The 21,847-nt window shown below is 41.9% G+C and overlaps 2 protein-coding genes across 3 annotated transcripts in view; one reads left to right on the top strand and one right to left on the bottom strand.

Moving 5' to 3' along the window:
• Positions 1–21,847, bottom strand: part of MYRIP (myosin VIIA and Rab interacting protein) — a 738,605-nt gene that overhangs the window by 388,435 nt on the left and 328,323 nt on the right. For both annotated transcript variants that reach the window (XM_082258148.1, XM_082258149.1), the window contains exon 3: positions 2,089–2,310. In XM_082258148.1, coding sequence (XP_082114274.1) covers positions 2,089–2,310 — 222 coding nt within the window. The remainder of the gene's footprint in view (positions 1–2,088; positions 2,311–21,847) is intronic.
• Positions 7,347–21,847, top strand: part of LOC309555582 (uncharacterized protein) — a gene marked incomplete at both ends in the record, with an annotated part of 191,269 nt that continues 176,768 nt past the window's right edge. Inside the window, one exon of the mRNA XM_082257641.1 lies at positions 7,347–7,489. Coding sequence (XP_082113767.1) covers positions 7,347–7,489 — 143 coding nt within the window. The remainder of the gene's footprint in view (positions 7,490–21,847) is intronic.

The following is a 21,847-nucleotide window of genomic DNA, read 5'->3' as shown; positions in this document are numbered from 1 at the left end:
CGAAATTATTTTTGGAAAACTGGGATGCCATGTCATCCGGAAGTAAAGAGGACAAGGACAACCCAAGTTGTTATCAGCGCTCAGTTCAGAAGCCTGCATCTCTGATGGTATGGTGTTGCATGAGTGCGTGTGGCATGGGCAGCTTACACATCTGGAAAGGCACCATCAATGCTGAAAGGTATATCCAAGTTCTAGATATGCACCCATCCAGACATCGTCTCTTTCAGGGAAGACCTTACATTTTCCAACATGACAATGCCAGACCACATACTGCATCAATTACCACATCATGACTGCGTAGAAGAAGGATCCGGTTACTGAAATGGCCAGCCTGCAGTCCACATCTTTCACCCATAGAAAACATTTGGAGCATCATGAAGAGGAAGATGCGACAAAGAAGACCTAAGACATTTGAGCAACTAGAAGCCTGTATTAGACAAGAATGGGATAACTTTCCTATTCCTAAACTTGAGCAACTTGTCTCCTCAGTCCCCAGACGTTTGCAGACTGTTATAAAATGAAGAGGGGGTGCCACACAGTGGTAAACATGTCCTTGTCCCAACTTTTTTGAGATGTGTTGACGCCATGAAATTTAAAATTAACTTATTTTTCCCCTAAAATTATGTATTTTCTCAGTTTTAATATTTGATATGTCATCTATGTAGTATTCTGAATAAAATGTTAAAATTTGAAGCTTCTGAATCATTGCATTCTGTTTTTATTCACAATTTGTACAGTGTCCCAACTTTTTTGGAATCGGGTTTGTATATATATAATATCCATTATATATTTTTTTATATTTCAATTCCAATATGTGTTTAGTTTGAAAATACCATAGTTTACCAGGCAGAGGGTTGCAAGTCGTACATGCCCCAGCCCCTTCTCCCAGACCAACTCCTGCTTCTTTTTTAAAACATGGGTCAAATAACCCATTGCCCAGCAGCTACATAATAATGTTTAGAGATGGGATGAGTTCGATTTCTTTAGAGTCCTTTTTTGTACCACAAGGCATACAGGTCAGTATTAGCAAAGCAGTTGGCCATCACACTTCCCGCTATCCTGTTATGGAAAAAGCCGCCCATATGCCAGGTATAACCATTTGGTATTGTTTACCATGAACCCATATGAACCCCATTGGTAGTTTGTCACTTTCCCTCCCAGGTGGAGAGTTGGCTCTGTGCATGCTCCAAGTCATGACATAGGGCTGACAGGGGGCTGATGACTCTCTTTCCAATCCAATGTAATAGGACTGGATGCCTAATCAGCCAATTACCAAGCTCTGAATGGAATGGCACAAAGTGAAAGGAAGTTGTCAGTGAAGACCCCTGTGGCAGAGCGTTGCCCTTCCAGGGTCTAGAGGGAGGTTTTGACCCAGAGTTCTCAACCAGATGGGTTGAGGGGCTCCAGGGAGCTTGTGACATGAAGAGGAAACTGGCTTTTCAGTTTCCTAAGTGTTTTAAAAAGTTCAGTTTGGGACCTGGAGCCTGGATATTTCTAAGTGACCTGGGTGGGATGAAATCTCCAATCCTGGGTCCAGATATTCAGAGCAGCCAGCATAATAATTGGTCAGGTGTGTGCTGTGATTATAGTAGTAACCTGACCATGGTTCTGGGCTCCACCCCAGTAGACAGGAGGTCTGGTCCAAGAGTCAGTGCAGCACGAGGCTGCCATCCATGTGTACCCAGTTGGTGAGCAACCAGTTTGTAGGAGACAGACAAGGCCCTGGAGTTTAAGGCCAGAGCAGAAGTGCTGCAAGTTCAAGCCAGAGGGGCTGAATGATCGTTTATTTTGAAATTCTGAAACCCCTGTGAGGGAAACCCTGTTATTTTTTCTGCTTGATGAAGTTTCTTCTAATAAACATGGGCGAGGAATGCCCTTAAAAGGAACAAAAGCGAGTGGCGGTGTCCTTTAAACGCTCTACATTTGATGCGAGACCCTACACCCCAATAAAATGAGATCTCTTTGTTTCCCATAAATAAGAGGCATTTTTTACTGCCAGTTCATCTGTCTAATAAAACATAACTGCTGTACCTTGGTCAAATAAAATCACATTTGATCACATTTAATAGTGCATTTAAAGAAACTAACCTTGTTTGCTGGCAGACGTTACACATCCAGGCCTTATCTTTCTTTTGGTAGGAGCTGCAGTTTTTGCAGATGTTGAACTTGCAGTCCACACACTGACGTTTGGAATTGATGAGGAAAGTAAAGGGAGAGCAGCATCGGATACAGCAGTGCTCATTGAACTTCTGTTGCTTTGACAAAATGGAACACTTGTTGCCTTCTTCATCCAGCTTTTGCTTTAATTCACTGACAAGAGAAGATGGGTGTTCTCAATTTATTGAAGAAATAAACAAAAAGAAAAACATTTCAAACATTCATTCATCCTAGCATAATACGCATTTCAATGTGGACCTTTACAGTAGACATACTTTTCGTTTAGCAATAATTCTTAAAGTGATTGTAAACGATCCCCTTGTAAAACATTCTATTCAGTTTAAAATAGAAATAAAAGGCAAAACATTTGTGTATAGATATTAAAAATCATTATCAATACTTTTTTTTTATAAGTGGTCTCATTTCCTCTGTTCTCAGCTGCATAAGAGCTGGAGGGAGGAGAAGTAGCAGCACACTGATCTTCCCAGGCGAAAAGCTGTGCAGCGGGGGAATGTCAGGATCATTGGGGGAGAGCAGCCTGAGTTTCCAGCACAGCTAGTGAACTGACCACGCTGTGCGTTCCTGATTAGCGTGGTCAGTTTTTAATAGGAAGGCAGGGGGACGTGCAGGAACACCAGGGATTTCACACAAAGGAAGCAACACAAAGAGAACAGGATACTTTTTCATATAAGTACATGGTACAGAAGGCACTTATCAGGAATATAAAAAGTTGAGGTTACAAACACTTTAACCCTTTTAGCGGTATTCCCGAGCGTGGCTCGGGGTTACATTTCAGAGCCAAAAGCGGTAACCCCGAGCCACAGTCGGGGTACCGCCAGAAGCATCGCTGGATCCTGTAAAGGAGGTTACTTACCTTGTCACCGGAATCCAGCGATGTATGTGAGCGGTATGCGGCGGCGGATCTTCCTCCTGAAACTCTCCGTGCCCCGGCTTCCGTCTCCTGCGACGTGACGTTCGCAGGGGGTGGAACCGGCGGCAAATTCAAATGTAAAACACACCAAACACACTGATACCATTCAAAATAAAATAAATTCACATTACATTGCCCCCCAGTGCCCTTTCCTGCAGTTTTACTGTACTTTTTAATATATATATATATATATATATATATATATATATAAATACGTATATATATATATATATATATATATATATATATATGTATGTATATACTGTATATATATATATATATATATATATATATATATATATACAGTATATATATATATATATATATACAGTATATATATATATATATACAGTATATATATATATATATACTTTAACTTATTTATAGTTTTTTATTATATTAAAATTTATGATTTTGTGTTTCAAACTTTATCATACCCAAGATGTTATAAAGAAGAACGCACAGTAAAAAAAAAAAAAAAATCATATGTAAATAGTTGGTTTGGGCTGCTCATTCTCAAGAATTACATGCAAAATAATGGTACTGCTTTCAGCACCTAAAATCCAAAAGAATCATACCGCCAGGGAAGTTAAATAAAATAGTTCTCTGCCATATTTTGAATACTTTGCTGCTGATATCACGAAAATTGCTTGTATTCACTTCCATTCATATATATGTACTCTAGCAACGATTGCATTAAAGTTGCACAATTCTGGATAAAATGTGAATCACAATTATTTTGCTTAGAATAAAGATCATGATTCTCTCCCCACTGTCGGCGTAACATCATCTTTCACATCATACAAAAAAAAAATTGGGCTAACTTTAATGTTTCCTTTTTTAAATTCATTAAAGCGTATTTTTCCCAAAAATTGTGTTTGAAAGACCGCTGTGCGAATACAGTGTGACATAAAATAGTGCAATGACTGGCATTTTATTCTCTAGGGTCTCTGCTAAAAAAATATATATAATGTTTGGGGGTTTGAACTTGTAAGCAACAGGTGCCAGAAAAAGGTTAGTTTTTAAGTGGTTTAACTGACCTCATTTACAGACCGAAGTTCATCCCTTTGATCTAAAAGAACCAAATGATACAATGTATATAGTTATCTCTATCAATGTTTATAAAAATTTGCCGGAGGCTCTTTTTTTTGTTTTTTAACAGCTGTGAGTGATCAGAGAACGGCTCTGCACTGTATGAATCATGGAAATGCCAGATTAAGATCGTGAGGGGGGGGGGTTGAATTGAGATTTTTAACGATTAACCACTTGCCGACCAGCCGCCGTCGATATACGGTGACAGGTCCCCGCGAATCACCGTATCTGTATGACGGTTCGCAAGAGTGATCCTGGGGGGGCACCTGCGATCACTTCCCGTGAAGAGAGAACAGTGGTCAGCTGTTTTTAACACAGCAGACCATTGTTCTCTCAGCTATTAACACAGAGCACCTGTGATCCTCCTATTTAGGAACACAGGTCTCTGTGTTGATTTCACAAGCCCATCCCCCACAGTTAGAAAACACCCCCCTAGGCTCACATTTAACCCTTTGATCGCCCCTGGGTTAACCCCATTCTCTGCCAGTGTCATTATTACAGGAACAGTGCATATTTTTAGCACTGATTACTGTAGTAATGTCACTGTCACTGGTCCCCCCAAAAGTGTCAAAAATGTCAGTTAGGGTTCCGATCTGTCTGCCACAATGTCGCAATCCCGCTAAAAATCTTCCCCCTAGTTTGTAGACCAATCAAAACATGCTTATTGGGATTTTTTTTACCAAAAATATGTAGCAGAATACAAATTGGCCTAAAATGATGAAAACATTTGGTTTTTAATTTTTTTGGGGAATGTTATATAGCAGAAAGTGAAAAATATTGTTTTTCTTTTCAGAATTGTCGCTCTTTTTTTGTTTATAGCGCAAAAAATAAAAATCACACAAGTGATCAAATACCACCAAAAGAAAGCTCTATTTATGGGGAAAAGGTACATCAATTTTATTTGGGTACAGTGTCGCACCACCGCACAATTGTCCGTTAAAGTAACGCAGTGCCGAATCCCAAAAAAATGACCTGGTCGTTAAGGGGGAAAATCTTCCGGTCCAGAAGTGGTTAATCATGAAGCTCTAGATTGCATGCAGTTTCTCTGGGTGGTCTTCCTAATGGTGAGAAATATGTACCATGTCCCCATTATTTATTTTGAAATGGGCACTTGTAACAGAGTAACATGCAGGAGAGTAATTGGAAGACCAGGACAAAATTGTCACTTCATAATGAGAAATGCATTAATAAGGACCTTAATGACAGGTTCACCTGCTATTATTTTAATGAAAGCTTCAGATTTGTTAAAGCTTCTGTGAAATGTAAGTAAATGGGTATAACATACACTTTAAAGATCACCATTTATTAAAATAGCGCTGACTATTTTTTGATGGATTGTGAGAGATAGCTTAGAAATGATGACTGATGAGTGACAAACAATGAATTATGATTGATACGTGACAGATGACAAAAGACAAGTGAAGCAACATTTTTTTCCAACAGACAACGTTGGCCCTGAATAATTATGATTAAGTGCTGTGGCAAGAAACATGTTTAAGCAGTTTGATCTCTTATTTGGGCTTTGTTTAATAAACCTTCCAGTTTTCTTCTTTGTCTTGTGGACTATATTCTTATATGTATTTCACCATCTGGTTCTTTTATGAACTGCCATTCCTCCTATGTGTTGAAAGTAATGGTAGTTCACACAATCCATAATAGTGCATTTATCCATACTAGCTGCTACTAAAAATGGAGTCACCTTAGTGAGAACTTCAGCACTTTTATGACAACTCATTTGTGACAGGAAGTCAGCCAGGAAGTGCTGTAGGTTGGGTGTACAATGGTGTTTACATCAATGAAATGTCTTAACACACTTTATTCATCTGTAAGGGCACGCTAGACCCTTAACCACTTGCCAACCAGCTGTCGCCTATATATGGAGTCATAAAGTCAATGATTACATGGCGCACTCTGATGGTGGGTGGCATACCATGAGGTAAAAATATAGAAAGTAAAAAATGGGGAGAAAAATATAAAAAAGGATGAGGTGGAAGGGGGGAGCGAGTAAAGTCTGCCCCACTAAGCCCAAGAACAATACATCGCTTACCTTTTCTCTTCAAATCAAGGGAATGTATAAATGTCATAAAGCCCAGTGCCTAACATGCAAACATGTTACACATGGCCTTAAAAAATTTTCCAACAAGGGGAAAGTCCACACCCTCACAGACTTCTACACCTGCTCCTCGGAGTTTGTCATCTATTGTCTTACATGCCCCTGTGACCTACTATACGTAGGTCACACAATACGGACTTTACGTAAACGCTTTGGGGAACACCGAAACTTGGTGGAAAAGTGCTCCGACAAACATAGTGTCCCCCGACACTTCACTGAACATCATCCAAAGTGCTTTGATGGACTTAAGGTGTGGGTGCTGGAATCTATCCCCGCACACTTTCCCCCCGCCGAACGCTTCAAAAGATTATGCGTTAGGGAAAACTACTGGATATACACCTTGGACACTTTAGCGCCAGGAGGCTTGAACGAGGGGTTAGAAATTAATATTACACTGTAACAGATATGCGCGCGCACGCACACACGGACGTACACACGGACGTACACCTTTCCACACGCATGCACGTCAGTGTGCTTGTACACAATAGAGAAGCCATCGTTCATAGAATCTGCTGAACGGAGGCCCAGTCCACTGCCTCATGTTTCTCTTAATTTCATCTCCATCATTATTTTTAGATTTTTCCTATTTTTACATCTTTCATTTTCTATCTTACCCGTTCATCATCATCATCTTGATCTCCATTCCCACACCTTTGGGTGTACTGCAATATTGTCACCCCCCCCATGGGCTAAGTAATGGCAAGTAAGTGCGCCTACCCCATTCGGGGTCATAGGTGGTGAACCTCCACAATCATATACCCATACCGGGTGAACCCCCAAAATCATGTCCTGTACCTACTTGTGACCGTACATGTTCAGATATATTTTGATACACCATGGTGGCATCACCCACTTATTGCCATACACCTCACACTCATAACCCCATTGCTAGGGTATGCACTGTCCTAGGTGCACCTTGGCACATTAAGCTCAAGTGTTTTTTTTTTCCTTTTTTCTTCTTTTTTTTTTTTTTCTTTTTTCCTCTCTTGTAATAGGATATTCTGTGTTTCCCCACCGTTGTATTCATGTATATGCTTTTTATATGGACTTATCATGGCTCCTGTCATGCCTCCAGGAATTTTCCCTGTTAAACCTAATGCAGAGTTTATGTTTGAAGCCACAATAGCACCTCAGCCTGCCTATTTTGGGACCCACCCTCTCCGGACTTATGCTCCAATGAGCTACTTATCAACAGGGTATATATTCCCTGTCCCTGATAAGCCACCCCCACCGCCTAATGAAGGAGCACGGATGCTCCGAAAGATAGCAACGCCCATCTTTCCCTCCGCCTCACAGGAAGTTATGTCGGGCTGACAGGAAGTAGGAAGTGGAGCCCCACTGAGAGTCCTCCAACACCACAGCACCATCAGACAGGCTGCCAGACAACAGCCTCCACGCACCACCGGCACCCCGCACCCCTCCTTTCTGTAACGGTATCCTGGACAAGAAGATGGATGATCCCATTCACCTACCCTACCGGCCTTTACTTACCTAAGAGTAAGTCACTATGTGTTTTTTGTATTAATAAACCTTATGCTTCACTAAGCTGGCGCTGCTTTCTTTTTGCCTATATACAGAGGCAGGTTGGCAGGTTCCAGTGGATCGCTGTACCTGTACGGCAGTTCGCGGAAGTGATTCTGTAGGCGCGCGACTGCCACCGGGCACCCGATATCGCTCCCTGTGAAGAGAGAATGGTGGTCTGCTGTTGTAAACACACCAGACCATTGTTCTATCAGCTATCAACACAGAGCGCCTGTGTTCCTCCTATTTAGGAACACAGGTCTCTGAGTTAATTTCACAAACCCATCCCCCCCACAGTTAGAAAACACCCCCAGGATCACATTTAAACCTTTGATTGCCCCTGGTGTTAACTCCTTCCCTGCCTTCTATATAGGATCACAGGTCTCTGTGATCATTTCACAAGCCCAACCCACATACAGTTAGAAACACCCCCCTTTGTACACATTTAACCCCTTGAGCACTTACTGTGTTAACCCCTTCCCTGCCAGTGTCATTATTACAGTAATAGTGCATATTTTTAGCACTGATTACTGTAGTAATGTCACTGGTTCCCCCAAAAGTGTCAAAAATGTCAGTTATGGGTCCGATCTGTCCACTGCAATGTTGCAGTCCCACTAAAAATCGCTGATCACCGCCATTACTAGTAAAAAAATAAAATAAATAAAAATGGCATAAATTTTTGTTTAGTTTGTAGACACAATAACTTTTGTGAAAATCAATCAACTCACGCTTATTGGGATTTTTATTTTTTTATCAAAAATATGTAGCAGAATACAAATTGGCCTAAAATGACAAAAAAATTCGATTTTTAAATTTTTTATTTTGGAGTTATATGGCAGAAAGTGAAAAATATTGTTTTTTTTTTTTTCAGAATTGTTGCTCTTTTTTTGTTTATAGCGCAAAAAATAAAAATCGCACAGGTGATCAAACACCACCAAAAGAAAGCTCTATTTGTCTGAAAAAAAGGCAATCTATTTTATTTCGATACATTGTCGCACAACTTTCCGTTACAGCAACGCAGTGCCGAATTGCTAAATATGGCCTGGTCATTAAGGGGGAAAATCTTCCGGTACAGAAGTGGTTTAAGTAGTATTAAACCCAAAAGCAAACATTGTATTGCAGCTTCCCAATTCTTAGATGTGATGGCTGTATTCGTTTCCTTTTTTAGTTTTTTTTTTATCTGGTGATCCAGCCAATAAATCTGTTTTTTTTCAACAGAAAATTTCTCGTGTAGTTACAGGGATGAGACAGACTATTTAAGACGGGCAGGGATGTTTACAACAGCTTTTTTTTCTACATAAAATCTTTACCCCAAAAGGGGAAAAAAAACAGTTTGTTGTAACTGATTATAAAGTATTAGCTGGAGTTCGGCTTTAATTTGTTACTGTATTGAAATCTGCTAGTACTTCTAACACTACCCCACACTGACAATGCTGCTCTCCAAATATTCCCCCTGTGCTCATTCAACCAGAGTGGTGTCTGTACATTACAGGAGGTGTTCTACCAGCCAGATCACCAATGGAAAAAAGAGGGGAAAAAGCCTAAAAAAAAAAGAAAACAAATACAGCCACCCACTACATTTAATGATTCGTAATCTCCAATTTATTACATTTTTGGTTTTATGTTTAATATTGGTTTTAGGTCAGTAAACATCCAGGTTGGAAAATCCTACACTTGGAATTATGAAATTGTGTTATTGTGTATACGGTATTAGTTCTGGTGCTAGCAGGTCAAAAGCTTTTAGGCTTACAGTTTACTAATGAAAACATTTCACCACTCATCTTAGCAATGTCTTCAGTTCAAATGAATGCTGTTCCTATTATTCAGTTACCAAAGTGTCTTGCATAGAGTTTAGTGTTAACTGGAGTAATTGTGAAAATGTTAGGGCAACATTGCACACTGCTAATAGATGGTGTTGTAGCCCCTATGCATTGGCGTGCGCACAGGGTGTACCAGGTGTGCCTGGGCACACCCTAATCACTCTGGGTGGCCCAGATTCCCCCTGCCTAAACCCCCTGCTATTTTACCAAAGTCCCCTAATGGGCCTCATAAAAAATGTGTCAAAATTATTTAAAAAAAAAAGAATGAAAAATATAATACAAATAAAAAATACACCAATCTCTGCCTCACTGACACTTTTCACTGCACTACTGACACCATCAGTATATATATATATATATATATATATATATATATATATATATATATATATATATATATATATATATATATGTGTGTATATGTATATATATATATATATATATACACATGCACACACATATGTGTTTGAGCTTTGAGGTGCACACCCTAATGCCATAGGTTGTGCACACCTATGCCCCTATGCCATATCTATTGTACATACTATAGCTGGCCTTCTTCATGCCTCCATTTTGTTTTTTCTTTGGCATTAAGGTTTTATTAGTTTCGTGCCTATACATAAACAGATGTAAAACAACTGCATGTATACCAATACAGTGTGAAGTAGCCAAAATTCTGTATAACTCCTATAAGTATTTAAAAAATCCAAATTTTGGAAACAAAATGCAGCAGTGTCCTGAGGTAACAAAGAAAAACACATTTTCTAAAAAGTACATATGATCACTTGATAAAGGAAACACAAAGGGTAGAAAAAGCTGTCACTCTGAACTTGGACACGCTGCAGGCTTGTTTCTGCCTGGCGTTCTATGGGTTGGCCCTTGTTACAAGCTAACCAGCTTGAACAAATTGAGAGTATACCTGCCTCATGATTTGACTAAGACTATTTGCAGCTGTAGTCTCCAGCTTTATATACAGGACACAGGATATACGGATACACTTGTTCCAATAAGATGTCCCCATGCACCTTGACTACATGTTGCCACTATAATAGATAAAGTAGCCACTCAGGCCTTTATGTTTCAAGATAGCGGGAGTCTCAATATAGATGTGAATATGCATATATGCATGTCTCCTCATTGAAACCCACAGAATTATTGTGCCAATCTGGTCGTATACTGAGTACTGCATCATCACTGGTCTTGGATAATTTGGTTGCTTGGCCCATTTTTTTCTGCTTTGCCTGCCATGATCTGATTCGCATTGGGAAATGTTGGTCTGTCTTGGTCTCTCTGGTCCTGAGGAAGCCTCGTGCGAAATGCGTCAGCTTGCTGGGGACCCTTAGACCGTGCTCCATCAGAGACCTTAACATAATCTCCTGATACTAAAGCCCCGTACACACGCAACGATTATCGGCCGACCGATCGTCCGTCTTTTTGTTGGTTGGAATGGTGTTTTGTTGGTTGAAATGTGCCTAGACTGCACACAAATTTTCTTGCCCAACAAAATTCTACTTCAGAAGTGATGTCATGTGTTGGTTTGCTTTCTTTGTGTTCTTTCTTCTCTGAGCATGCCCAGGCTTGCTCATTAGATTTTTCCCTGTCGAAATCTGTACTGACTGAACGAAAATCGGCCATGTTTTGATGGCGGACAAAAATTTTATAGTCTGCACACCGGATTTTTTTCGTCTGAAAAGTCGGAGTCGGTTGTCGGAAGCATCATACTAACAAGCCGAAAATCGCAGATCGGACGTTGGACGAAAATTCCCTGCCAATTTTCAACGCGTGTGTACGAGGCTTAAGTTATCAGCATTCCCATCTGGGAAGTATTTCTACATTTGCGTTTCTGTTGTGTTTGTTTGATTTTATATATGTCAGACATGGGAATTATTCCTGTGTGTTGTACTATTTTTAACTATGTACAATAAAGTTACATTTTAGACAAATTCTGTGTTGTATATGATCCTCCTCCTCCCATTGGCCCGCAAAGCCCCATCTTTTTTAAATTTGGTTGTATACAATAGTCAGGGGAATGGGCCCCCCAACACGGTAATCTGTTTGTTGTGCAATAAGCTAGGCCACCTGTTGTAGTATGGCCTGTATTCAACAGGTCTTCTATCCACAATGATTATAACCATCATCTCCAAAGGCAAACAGTTTATGGACAGTTTGTCCTATGCAGGTGCCAGCTATATCATAATTGTAGTGTAGTGTGTATTTAGGATTGTTCATGGATTTTACTCCCTTGAATATACTCAATTTGGTCTGTTTGGATCCAACAAAGCTGAATTGTAAGAAGTTTCTCAGTCTCAAGAATGGTATTTGAAGGAAATGGCTTCTGTTGCTTACCTGCTCCTCTTCTTCCCTGGAGTCATAGCCGTGCATCCATGCCTTCAGATATTGCCCTAGGAAAGCTGTTTGGGGGATCTGCTGCACTTCCCTTACTCTTTCTGCTGGTGCCCTGCAGCAGATACAGACCTAGGCTGTGGGTTGTGACTTCTTGATGAGTTGCTGGTCTCTGCAGTCTGATTCTACCTCATGGTGCCCTATTTTGCTGTGGATGAGAAGGTGGGGGAAGTGTCCTCTGCTCTGTTCCTTCAGATATTTATTTTTGGTACCTGCAGATGTTTATGGGGTCCCCAAAGCCTTGGGAGGAACTTCCATGTGTGCCGGGCTAGGTGAAAGAGTGGGAACATCCACTAGTAGCAGTTCTCTACTTTCCCAATCCAACAATGCCTCTCTTTACGACCCAATGTGTCTACGGGTATCAGTTGTGTTAGGTCTCATGGGGTGCAAGAAGATGGGCTAGGTCTCTTTGCCATCATGGTCCAGCCACCCTTCCTCCTTAATGCCTTTTTCTCAAGACTGTTGTCTTCTATCTCCAAAATTTGTACCTTGTTCTCCTCACAGCACACCATCTATCAGCAACTTCTATTGCTTTAACATCTTTAACCTAGATGTTCCACAAAACCATTTATACAACTGCAGTCAGCATAAGCAATTACAGTTTATACCTTGCTTTTGTGCATGGCATTATGGTAACTCATGTTTTTTTTTTTTAACCACTTTACCACTTTGAAAAAATAACAATATTTTTCACATTTTTTTATATGAAATTCCCCCCCCCAAAAAATGTAAAAATCATATTTTTTTTAAATTTTTGGGCAATTTGTTTTCTGCTACCTATGTTTGGTAAAAAAAAATCGCAATAAGCGTATTTTGATTGGTTTGCGCAAAAGTTATTGCGTTTACTAACTAAGGGAAAGATTTATGTCATTTTTGGTGTTTTTTTTTTTAACGAGTAATGGCAGCGATCTGCGATTTTTTTCTGCGGGACTGCGACATTGCGGCGGACAGATCGGACCCTGACTGACATTTTTGACACTTTTGGGGGTACCAGTGACATTACTACAGTAATTAGTGCTATAAATATGCACTGTTACTGTAAAAATGACACTGGCAGGGAAGGGGTTACTTTTTATTGGTGATCAAGGGGTTAATGTATGCCTGGTGCTTACTGACGTGTGTGGGGGGAGGGGACTATGTGACAGAAGGACAGATCGCAGGTTCAGCTATGCTGAACCCTGCAATCTGACCCTGCCTGTCACTTAGGAGATCCGCCCGCTTGCGTTTACACAAGCAGGCGGATCTCCACACTTGATTCCCCGACGATCGGGGAAGAGCAGCAGCGATCGCCGCCGCTCCTCCCCTGGCCCGACTCCCGCTGTAACAGAATACAGTGGGAGCGAACGTCCGGCGGCGAGAGAGGGGAATGTCTGGTGACGTAGTACTACGTCGCCAGACGTTATCGAGCCACTTTGCCGCAGTACAGCTCTAGTGAGCAGTGCGTAAGTGGTTAATAACGGATTTGTCAATAACTGTCTCTGTATTTTTATTACTTTTATTACTTTTTGACACTTTTTTTTTGGTGAATGGATAGAGGTTACTCATTCAAATGAGGAGGTTGGGATCTGAGGGCCCCTTGTTAAATGGGACTTTCAGGATCCGATAAGCCAGCAGACGCCCACAACCACCAGCCATGATTGTAGAGATGAGGCCCTTGTCCCAATCAATATGGGGACAAGTTGCCACCCCTCAAATTTTGTAAATATTTTAATATATATCTTTTCATGTGACAACACTGAAGAAATGATACTTTGCTACAATGTAAAGTAGTGAGTGTACAGCTTGTATAACAGTATGAATTTGCTGTCCCCTCAAAATAACTCAACACACAGCCATTAATATTTAAACTGCTGGCAACAAAAGTGAGTACACCCCTAAGTGAAAAAAATCCAAATTGGGCCCAAAGTGGCAATATTTTGTGTGGCCACCATTATTTTTCAGCACTGCCTTGACCCTCATGGAGTTCACCAGAGCTTCACAGGTTGCCACTGGAGTCCTCTTCCACTCCTCCATGACGACATCACGAAGCTGGTGGATGTTAGAGACCTTGCGCTCCTCCACCTTTCATTTGAGGATGCCCCACAGATGCTCAATAGGGTTTAGGTCTGGACACATGCTTTGGTCAGTCCATCACCTTTACCATCAGCTTCTTTAGCAAGGCAGTGGTCGTCTTGGAAGTGTGTTTGGGGTCGTTATTATGTTGGAATACTGCTCTGCAGCCCAGTCTCCAAAGGGAGGGGATCCTGCTCTGCTTCAGTATGTCCCAGTACATTTTGGCATTCATGGTTTCCTCAATGAACTGTATCTCCCCAGTGCCGGCAGCACTCATGCAGCCCCAGACCATGACACTCCCACCACCATGCTTGACTGTAGGCAAGACACACTTGTCTTTGTACTCCTCACCGGGTTGCCGCCACACACGCTTGGCACCATCTGAACCAAATAAGTTTATCTTGGTCTCCTCAGACCACAGGACATGGTTCCAGTAATCCATGTCCTTAGTCTGCTTGTCTTTAGCAAACTGTTTGTGGGCTTTCTTGTGCATCATCTTTAGAAGAGGCTTCCTTCTGGGATGAAAGCCATGCAGACCAATTTGATGCAGTGTATGGTCTGAACACTGACAGGCTGACCCTCTACCCCTTCAACCTCTGCAGCAATGCTGGCAGCACTCATACGTCTATTTCCCAAAGACAACCTCTGGATATGATGCTGAGCATGTGCACTTAACTTCTTTGGTCAACCATGTCGAGGCCTGTTCTGAGTAGAACCTGTCCTGGTAAAACGCTAAATGGTCTTGGCCACAATGCTGCAGCTCAGTTTCAGGGTCCTGGCAATCTTCTTATAGCCTAGGCCATCTTTATGTAAAGCAACAATTCTTTTTTTCAGATCCTCAGAGAGTTCTTTGCCATTAGGGGCCATGTTGAACTTCCAGTGACCAGTATGCGAGAGTGAGAGCGATAACACCAAATTTACCACACCTGATCCCCATTCACACCCGAGACCTTGTATCACTAACGAGTCACATAACACCAGAGAGGGAAAATGGCTAATTGGGCCCAATTTGGACATTTTTACTTAGGGGTGTACTCATGTTTGTTGCCAGCGGTTTTGACATTAATGACTGTGTGTTGAGTTATTTTGAAGGGACAGCAAATTTACACTGCAAGCTGTACACTCACTACTTGACATTGTAGGAAAGTTTCATTTCTTCAGTGTTGTCACATGAAAAGATATAATAAAATATTTACAAAAATGTAAGGAATGTACTCACTTTTGTGAGATACAGTATGAACACGATGGGGTTGATTCACTAAAACTGGAGAGTGCAAAATCTGGTGCAGTTGTGCATGGTAGCCAATCAGCTTCTAACTTCAGCTTGTTCAATAACCTTTGACAAATAAACCTGGAAGCTTATTGGTTACTATACTGAGCTTCACCAGAAATTGCACTTTCCAGTTTTAGTATATCAACCCCATCGGCTTAAATAGAGCTGGGTTCAGAAGCATAATAAATTAAAAATGCCTCTCAAAACAGTGTTTTTCTGCCTGTCTGCATCAGGTCCAAAGCTGCAGTTAAACTTTATTAAAGTTATCCCATAGTTTTGACACAGAAGCAAGAGCCTACTGAATTAAATTCTAATAGTGGCGGAACCACCGGGGTTGCAGCAGTCGCACTGTGGGGGGGCCCCAAGGTACGGCATCTCCCGCTGTACCTCTGGCTGGCAGCCAACTATACAGTGGAGGGGACGATCGGCAGCACTGTGATTTCCGTGATAGCAGTTCACTTCCTGGCTAGCAGTTCACTTCCCGAGTGTCAGTGTATACAGTGGAGAGGGGAGGGGCCTCTGACCTGGGCAGGAACCAGATTCAGTGCACAAGTGAGTCGCTCTGGTTGTGCACTCTCTCCGATACCTGCCCAGGGTCAGAGGTCCCTCCCCTCTCTGTATACAATGTATATACTGTATACACTGATACTCGGGAAGTGAACTGCTAGCATGTGGGACATTCCGTGGACATCACAGGGAAGCAGTATGTACAAGGGCTGCTGCTTCTAGGCTTCTCTCCTGTAAGGTAAGCACCTGACCATACTGTGTGTCTTACAATAACAATGCCCACCTGTCACACTGGCCCTCTACCTGTCACACTGCCCTCCCATCTGTCACACTGCCCCCCCACCTGTCACAAAGCCCCCCACCTGACACACTGCCTCCCTCTTATCCCATCCCCCCACCTGTTACACTGCCCTCCTCTTATCACACTGCCCTCTCCTTTTCACAGTGCTCCCTTATTACACTGCCGCCCTCTTATCACACTGCTTCTCTCTTATCACACTGCTCCCCTCCTGTCATACTTCCCAGGTACCCTTTTCCTGTCACAGTGCCCCCTCTTGTCACAATATTCCCCTGTCATACCGCCCCCTCTTATCACTGCCCCCCTGTCATACTGCCCACCGTCACACTCCCCCCATCATACTGCCCCTTCTTGTCACACTGCCCCCCTTCTTTCTTATTGCCCCCTCTTATCACACTCCCCCTTCTGTCATACATCTCAGGTACCCTTCTCCTGTCACACTGCTTCACTCCTGTCACAATACCCATATCATACTGCCCCCTCCTATCACACTTCCCCCATCATACTGCCCCTGTCACACTGCCCCCTTGTTGCACTGCCCCCCTACTGTCAGAATACCTATTAAATCATACTATTTATCCATCACACTACCACCCCTGTCATACTGCCCCCACCCTGTCTTACTACCCCCTTCTTGTTACACTAACCCCCTCCTTTCACAGTGCCCCTCTCCGGCCCCCTTTTTTTTCTGAATGGACACAGTGAGTAATCGGTACCGCACTCATAAATGAAGCATAGTAATTGGTTACTATGCTTCAGTTTGTGAATGACTGGGAAGCTCTGTACAGAGCTATTTCTGTCCATTTATTCTGTGGAGCTGAGGCTTCAGAGATGGAGACTAAGGGGCCCGGACTGAGGAAAAGGCCCCTGCCAGGGTCCGGGACCCTTAATGGCTTCTTGCACTAGGGCCATGAAGGTTCTAGTTACACCTCCGAATATTAATAGGAATTTTAATAGGAAGTCATGGTGCCTTTTTTACATAATGTTTGCAATTAATTGTATTCTTTTGGCTGGGATATTAATATATTCTAGTCACTGAAATTAATTTTTGCAAATATGCCTATGCACGTGTTTATGCCAATTTGTGTGTAAATTATGCCAGTAAGCTCCTCTCTGAGCAGTTTATTATGTCCCTGAGCGTTGCTCTAAAATATCAACCTAAACACATAGGAACACAAAGAGGTTGATTTACTAAAACTGGAGAGTGCAAAATCTAGCACAGCTCTGCATGGTAGCCAATCAGCTTCTAACTTCAGCTTGTTCAAATAAAGCGGAGTTCCGGGCACAAAATCAACCTTTTTTTTTTGTGCCCGTCCGCTTGGTCTCCTTCACCTGAAAAGGAATTGGATAGTTAGGATTTTTTTTTTTTTTTACTTACCTTGTAATTGTAGATAGAATATACTCACCTATTCTTCACTTCCTCCCTCTGCGCCGCGGCTCCGCCGTCACTTCCTGTCTTGCGATGATTCCTGGGAGCTGAACGTCATCGCTCCCAGGAATCAATGCGACGGCACCGGCCCCGCTCGTCACTTCCGGGGCGACGCCGCATTCCCTGCTAAACAGCTTCTGGGCATGCCCAGAAGCTGTGGAGGAATGCGGCTCCGCACCGGAAGTGACGATAGGGGCCGCTGCAGGCGCATTCTGGGAGAAGAAGACACGGAAGAGGACACAGAAGAGGATCGCGCCGGCTTCAGCTGCCCACAACAGAGATGGCAACGCTGGAGAAGAAATTTTATAAGTGAGTATTTCTTCTTACAGGTAAGTGCGAACCGGGACAGATCAAAGGCTAGCCATTGTGGAATGTACTAGCCCTGACTGTCCCAGGGGTATGTTTATTAAAAAAATGTTTCTGTGCCCGGAACTCCGCTTTAACCTTTGACAAATAAACCTGGAAGCCGATTGGTTGCTATACAGAGCTGCACCAGAAATTGCACTCTCCAGTTTTAGTAAATCCACCCCATTGGCTGTAACAGAGCTGGGTTCAGAAACATAAAAAATTATAAATGCCTCTAAAAAGCAGTGTTTTTCTGCCCTTCTGCATCAGATCTAAAGCTGCTGTTAAACTTTATTAACCACTTGCCAACCGCCTACCACAGATATACTGTGGCAGGCTGGCTTGGCTGCGCAAACTGACGTATGGGTACGTCGGTTCATGGGAGCACTCCTTGGGGCACGCACCCGCCCCCATTAAGAAGCGGGGAAGCCAATCCTTGGGACCGGTGGCCGCGATTGCCATCGGGCACCCACGATCGCTCCCCGCTGAGAGAGAACAATGGTCTACTGTTCTTCTCTCTGGAATGATCACAGGGAGGCTTCGACCCTCCTATTTAGGAACTTTGTGTATGACCTCTTATGTGTATGAAAGCCCAAGCCTATGAAATATTTGGTCTCAGTACATACCTATGGGTATTAAATTGTGTCAAACAGAGCCCAAGTATCATTTTAAGAGCTTCACACAGACAACTGAATGACATGGGCTTCTTTCTTTAGAATGCATATTCTACCATGCCCATAAAATAAATCTGACACTCACAGCATGAAAGAGATAGTAGACGGAGATTGCAGAATAATTCACAGCTCTAATGAGATTCTGTGAAAGGCAGAATGAATCAAACACACCACCCTCTCACCACCCCTCCGTTAGAGCCTGGCTGATAAATGAACAGTCTCCAGCAAAGTGTTACGAGTCTTGACAGCAGTTTATGGGTTAAACAAGCTGTGACATCATCACAAGCCAAGGCATGGTCACAGAATCACTTGCATGCTAAATTCATCAGTTTGTGCTATTTTTACAGCAACAATACACCCAGCTAGTTACACTAAGTGAATGTTTAATGGTGCATTCCAGAACAAGATGTAACAATCTGCGTTTGCCACAACTGTTTTATATCGAAAATACTCATTCACAATTAATTGATAATAATCAGTCATTTCTTTTCCATGTGCTAAAGCAACTACAGGTTCATTGTTTCAGTCACAGCACATAAACAATTTAAATTGTTCATAATGTTGCAAATGCCATTTTCCATTTGGATGACTATAATAACCATCTTAATGAAAAAAAGCTTTACTTAGATATTTCAAAGAACAGATTTGCAGGGATCCACAAAAATACACATACATACTCACCTAGATGGCTGTAGCACTAATTCCACGCTGCAGCTGTCCCCAGCCGGCTCTACACTGAGAACTGAGCAATCAAAGATCACTGATCGTTCAGTTCTTGGGTCCGCTCTGAGCATAGAGCGGTGACTGCTCCTACAGGAGCTCTGGACCTTGGAGGCAGATAACTATATTTTAAAATTTTAGCAACACATTACAGCCCACAGTATGGATGACCAAGCCCACTATACAATACATGCTAAAACAGAGGGAGAAGATATACTCGAAGCAATTAAAGTAAAACTGTATTTGGAGAAATATGGGGACGGCCAGTGTTCACCTTTTTCTGAAAATGGGGGTTACCTGTTTGGTAATTTGACTCTCTGGCTTCAACCCATTCTGGCTGACCTGGAACATGTATGTAGAAAAAATAAAGTCATTGGGTTTATTTACTAAAGATGGAGAGTGCAAAATCAGTCTCACATCTGCATAGAAACCAGTCATCTTCTAACCTCTAGGCTTTGGCAATAAAACCTCAAAGCTGATTGGTTTTTATGCAGAAGTGAGCCTGATTTTGCACTTTTCATCTTTAGTAAATGAACCCCATTGTCTGCATACTTGTTTTGGGTCCGTGACTCCAGAGAAAGAGGTCAAAATTTACACCTTTATGTTTCTCTGATGACAGATATTCTTTAAGATCCATAGACATAGCAAAGCAGCTGGCCCTGAGTCTACCACAGTGTATTATATCAATTCCTCCCTCCCCTAACTTTATATAATAAAGTCCTGTATTAATATTTCTAAGAAGAGAATTCCACCCCCTCAGGCACATTACATAACTATGTATTTATGTAACATAAGATCTGTAAATCTTCAATTATGTGCTAGTTAATTATCTAAATACATTTCTCTTTTCTAATATACTAAGTTGGATTCATCCCCCGAAAATCAAACACATGTCAAGAGCCATACACATTTCCCCCTTTTATTAGTTTCAACAACTTTTTGGGGGTTTTACAATTTTACAAAAATTTATTTTAGGGTCAGGTTGCACATACATGACAGGTTGTAGGACGTGAAGCCAGCACAGGCTACATGTACCTAGAAAAGTGACAGTCATCTTAGCATGTGAGCTGATTATGTATGGGGTGCTGGGAAAAGGTAGTGAGAAAACACTGAGATTATATAAACCTCATTGTACTTAACCCAGCACATTACCCAGCACATTACCCAGCATAGAAAAATGAGAAAAAGTAGAAAAGAAAAGGGGAAAAAGAAGAGAGCAGGAAAAGGGGGGGGGTGGTGTGGGTAAAGATAAGTTGGGGTCAAGGAAATGGGGCATTTACCACTCATAAAGAACATACTATCCAGAATTCCTTCCTTGCCTTTTTCTTTCTTTACGCAACCCCCAATTTGTCTCAAAGTTCATTCCTTTTAAGTATTTTCATTCATGGAGGAAATAAATAAAGAATGTCTCTCTCCCCAGCCCTATTTACAGTGCCTTGAAAAAGTATTCATACCCCTCAAAACTTTCCACATTTTGTCATTGTACAACTAAAAAATGTAAATGTATTTTGTTGGGATTTTATCTGATAGACCCACACAAAGTGGTATATAATTGTAAAGTGGAAGGAAAATTATAAATGGTTTTCCAAATTTTTTACAAATAAATATGTGAAAAATGTGGCTTGCTTTTATATTCAGCCCCCTATACTCTGATACCCCTAACTAAAATCTAGTGGAACCAATTGCCTTCAAAAGTCACCAAATTAGTAAATAGAGTCCACCTGTGTCTAATTTAATCTCAGTATAAATACAGCTGTTCTGTGAAGCCCTCAAAGGTTTGTTAGAGAACCTTAGTGAACAAACATCATTATGAAGGCCAAGGAACACACCAGGCAGTTCAGGGATAAACTTGTGGAGATGTTTAAAGCAGGGTTAGGTTATAACAAAATATTCCAAGCTTTGAACATCTCAAGGAGCACTGTTCAATCCATCATCCGAAAATGGAAAGAGTATGGCACAACTGCAAACCTAACAAGACATGGCTGTCCCCCTAAACTGACAGGTCGGGCAAGGAGAGTATTAATCAGAGAAGCAGCCAAGAGGTTAACTCTGGGGGAGCTGCAGAGATCCACAGCTCAGGTGGGAGAATCTGTCCACAGGACAACTGTTAGTTGTGCACTCCACAAATCTGGCCTTTGTAGAGGAGAGGCAAGAAGAAAGCCATTGTTAAAAGAAAGCCATAAGAAATCCTGTTTGAAGTCTGCGAGAACCCATGTGGGGGACACAGCAAACGTGGAAGTAGGTGCTTTGGCCAGATGAGACCAAAATTGAACTTTTTTGGCCTAAAAGCAAAACGCTATGTGTGGCAGAAAACGAATATTGCACATCACCCTATACACACCATCCCCACCATGAAACATGGTGCTACAGCATCATGTTGTGGGGATGCTTTTCTTCAGAAGGGACAGGGAATCTGTTCAGAGTTGATGGGAAGATGGATGGAGCCAAATACAGGGCAATCTTAGAAGAAAACCTGTTAGAGTCTGCAAAAGACTTAAGATTGGGGTAGAGGTTC

Source organism: Pelophylax lessonae, assembly GCF_965119305.1.
Source record: "Pelophylax lessonae genome assembly, chromosome: 5".
Classification (NCBI taxonomy): Eukaryota; Metazoa; Chordata; class Amphibia; order Anura; family Ranidae; genus Pelophylax; species Pelophylax lessonae.
The sequence above is the reverse complement of the archived record's forward strand: the minus strand, read 5'-3'. Positions and strand labels throughout refer to the sequence as shown.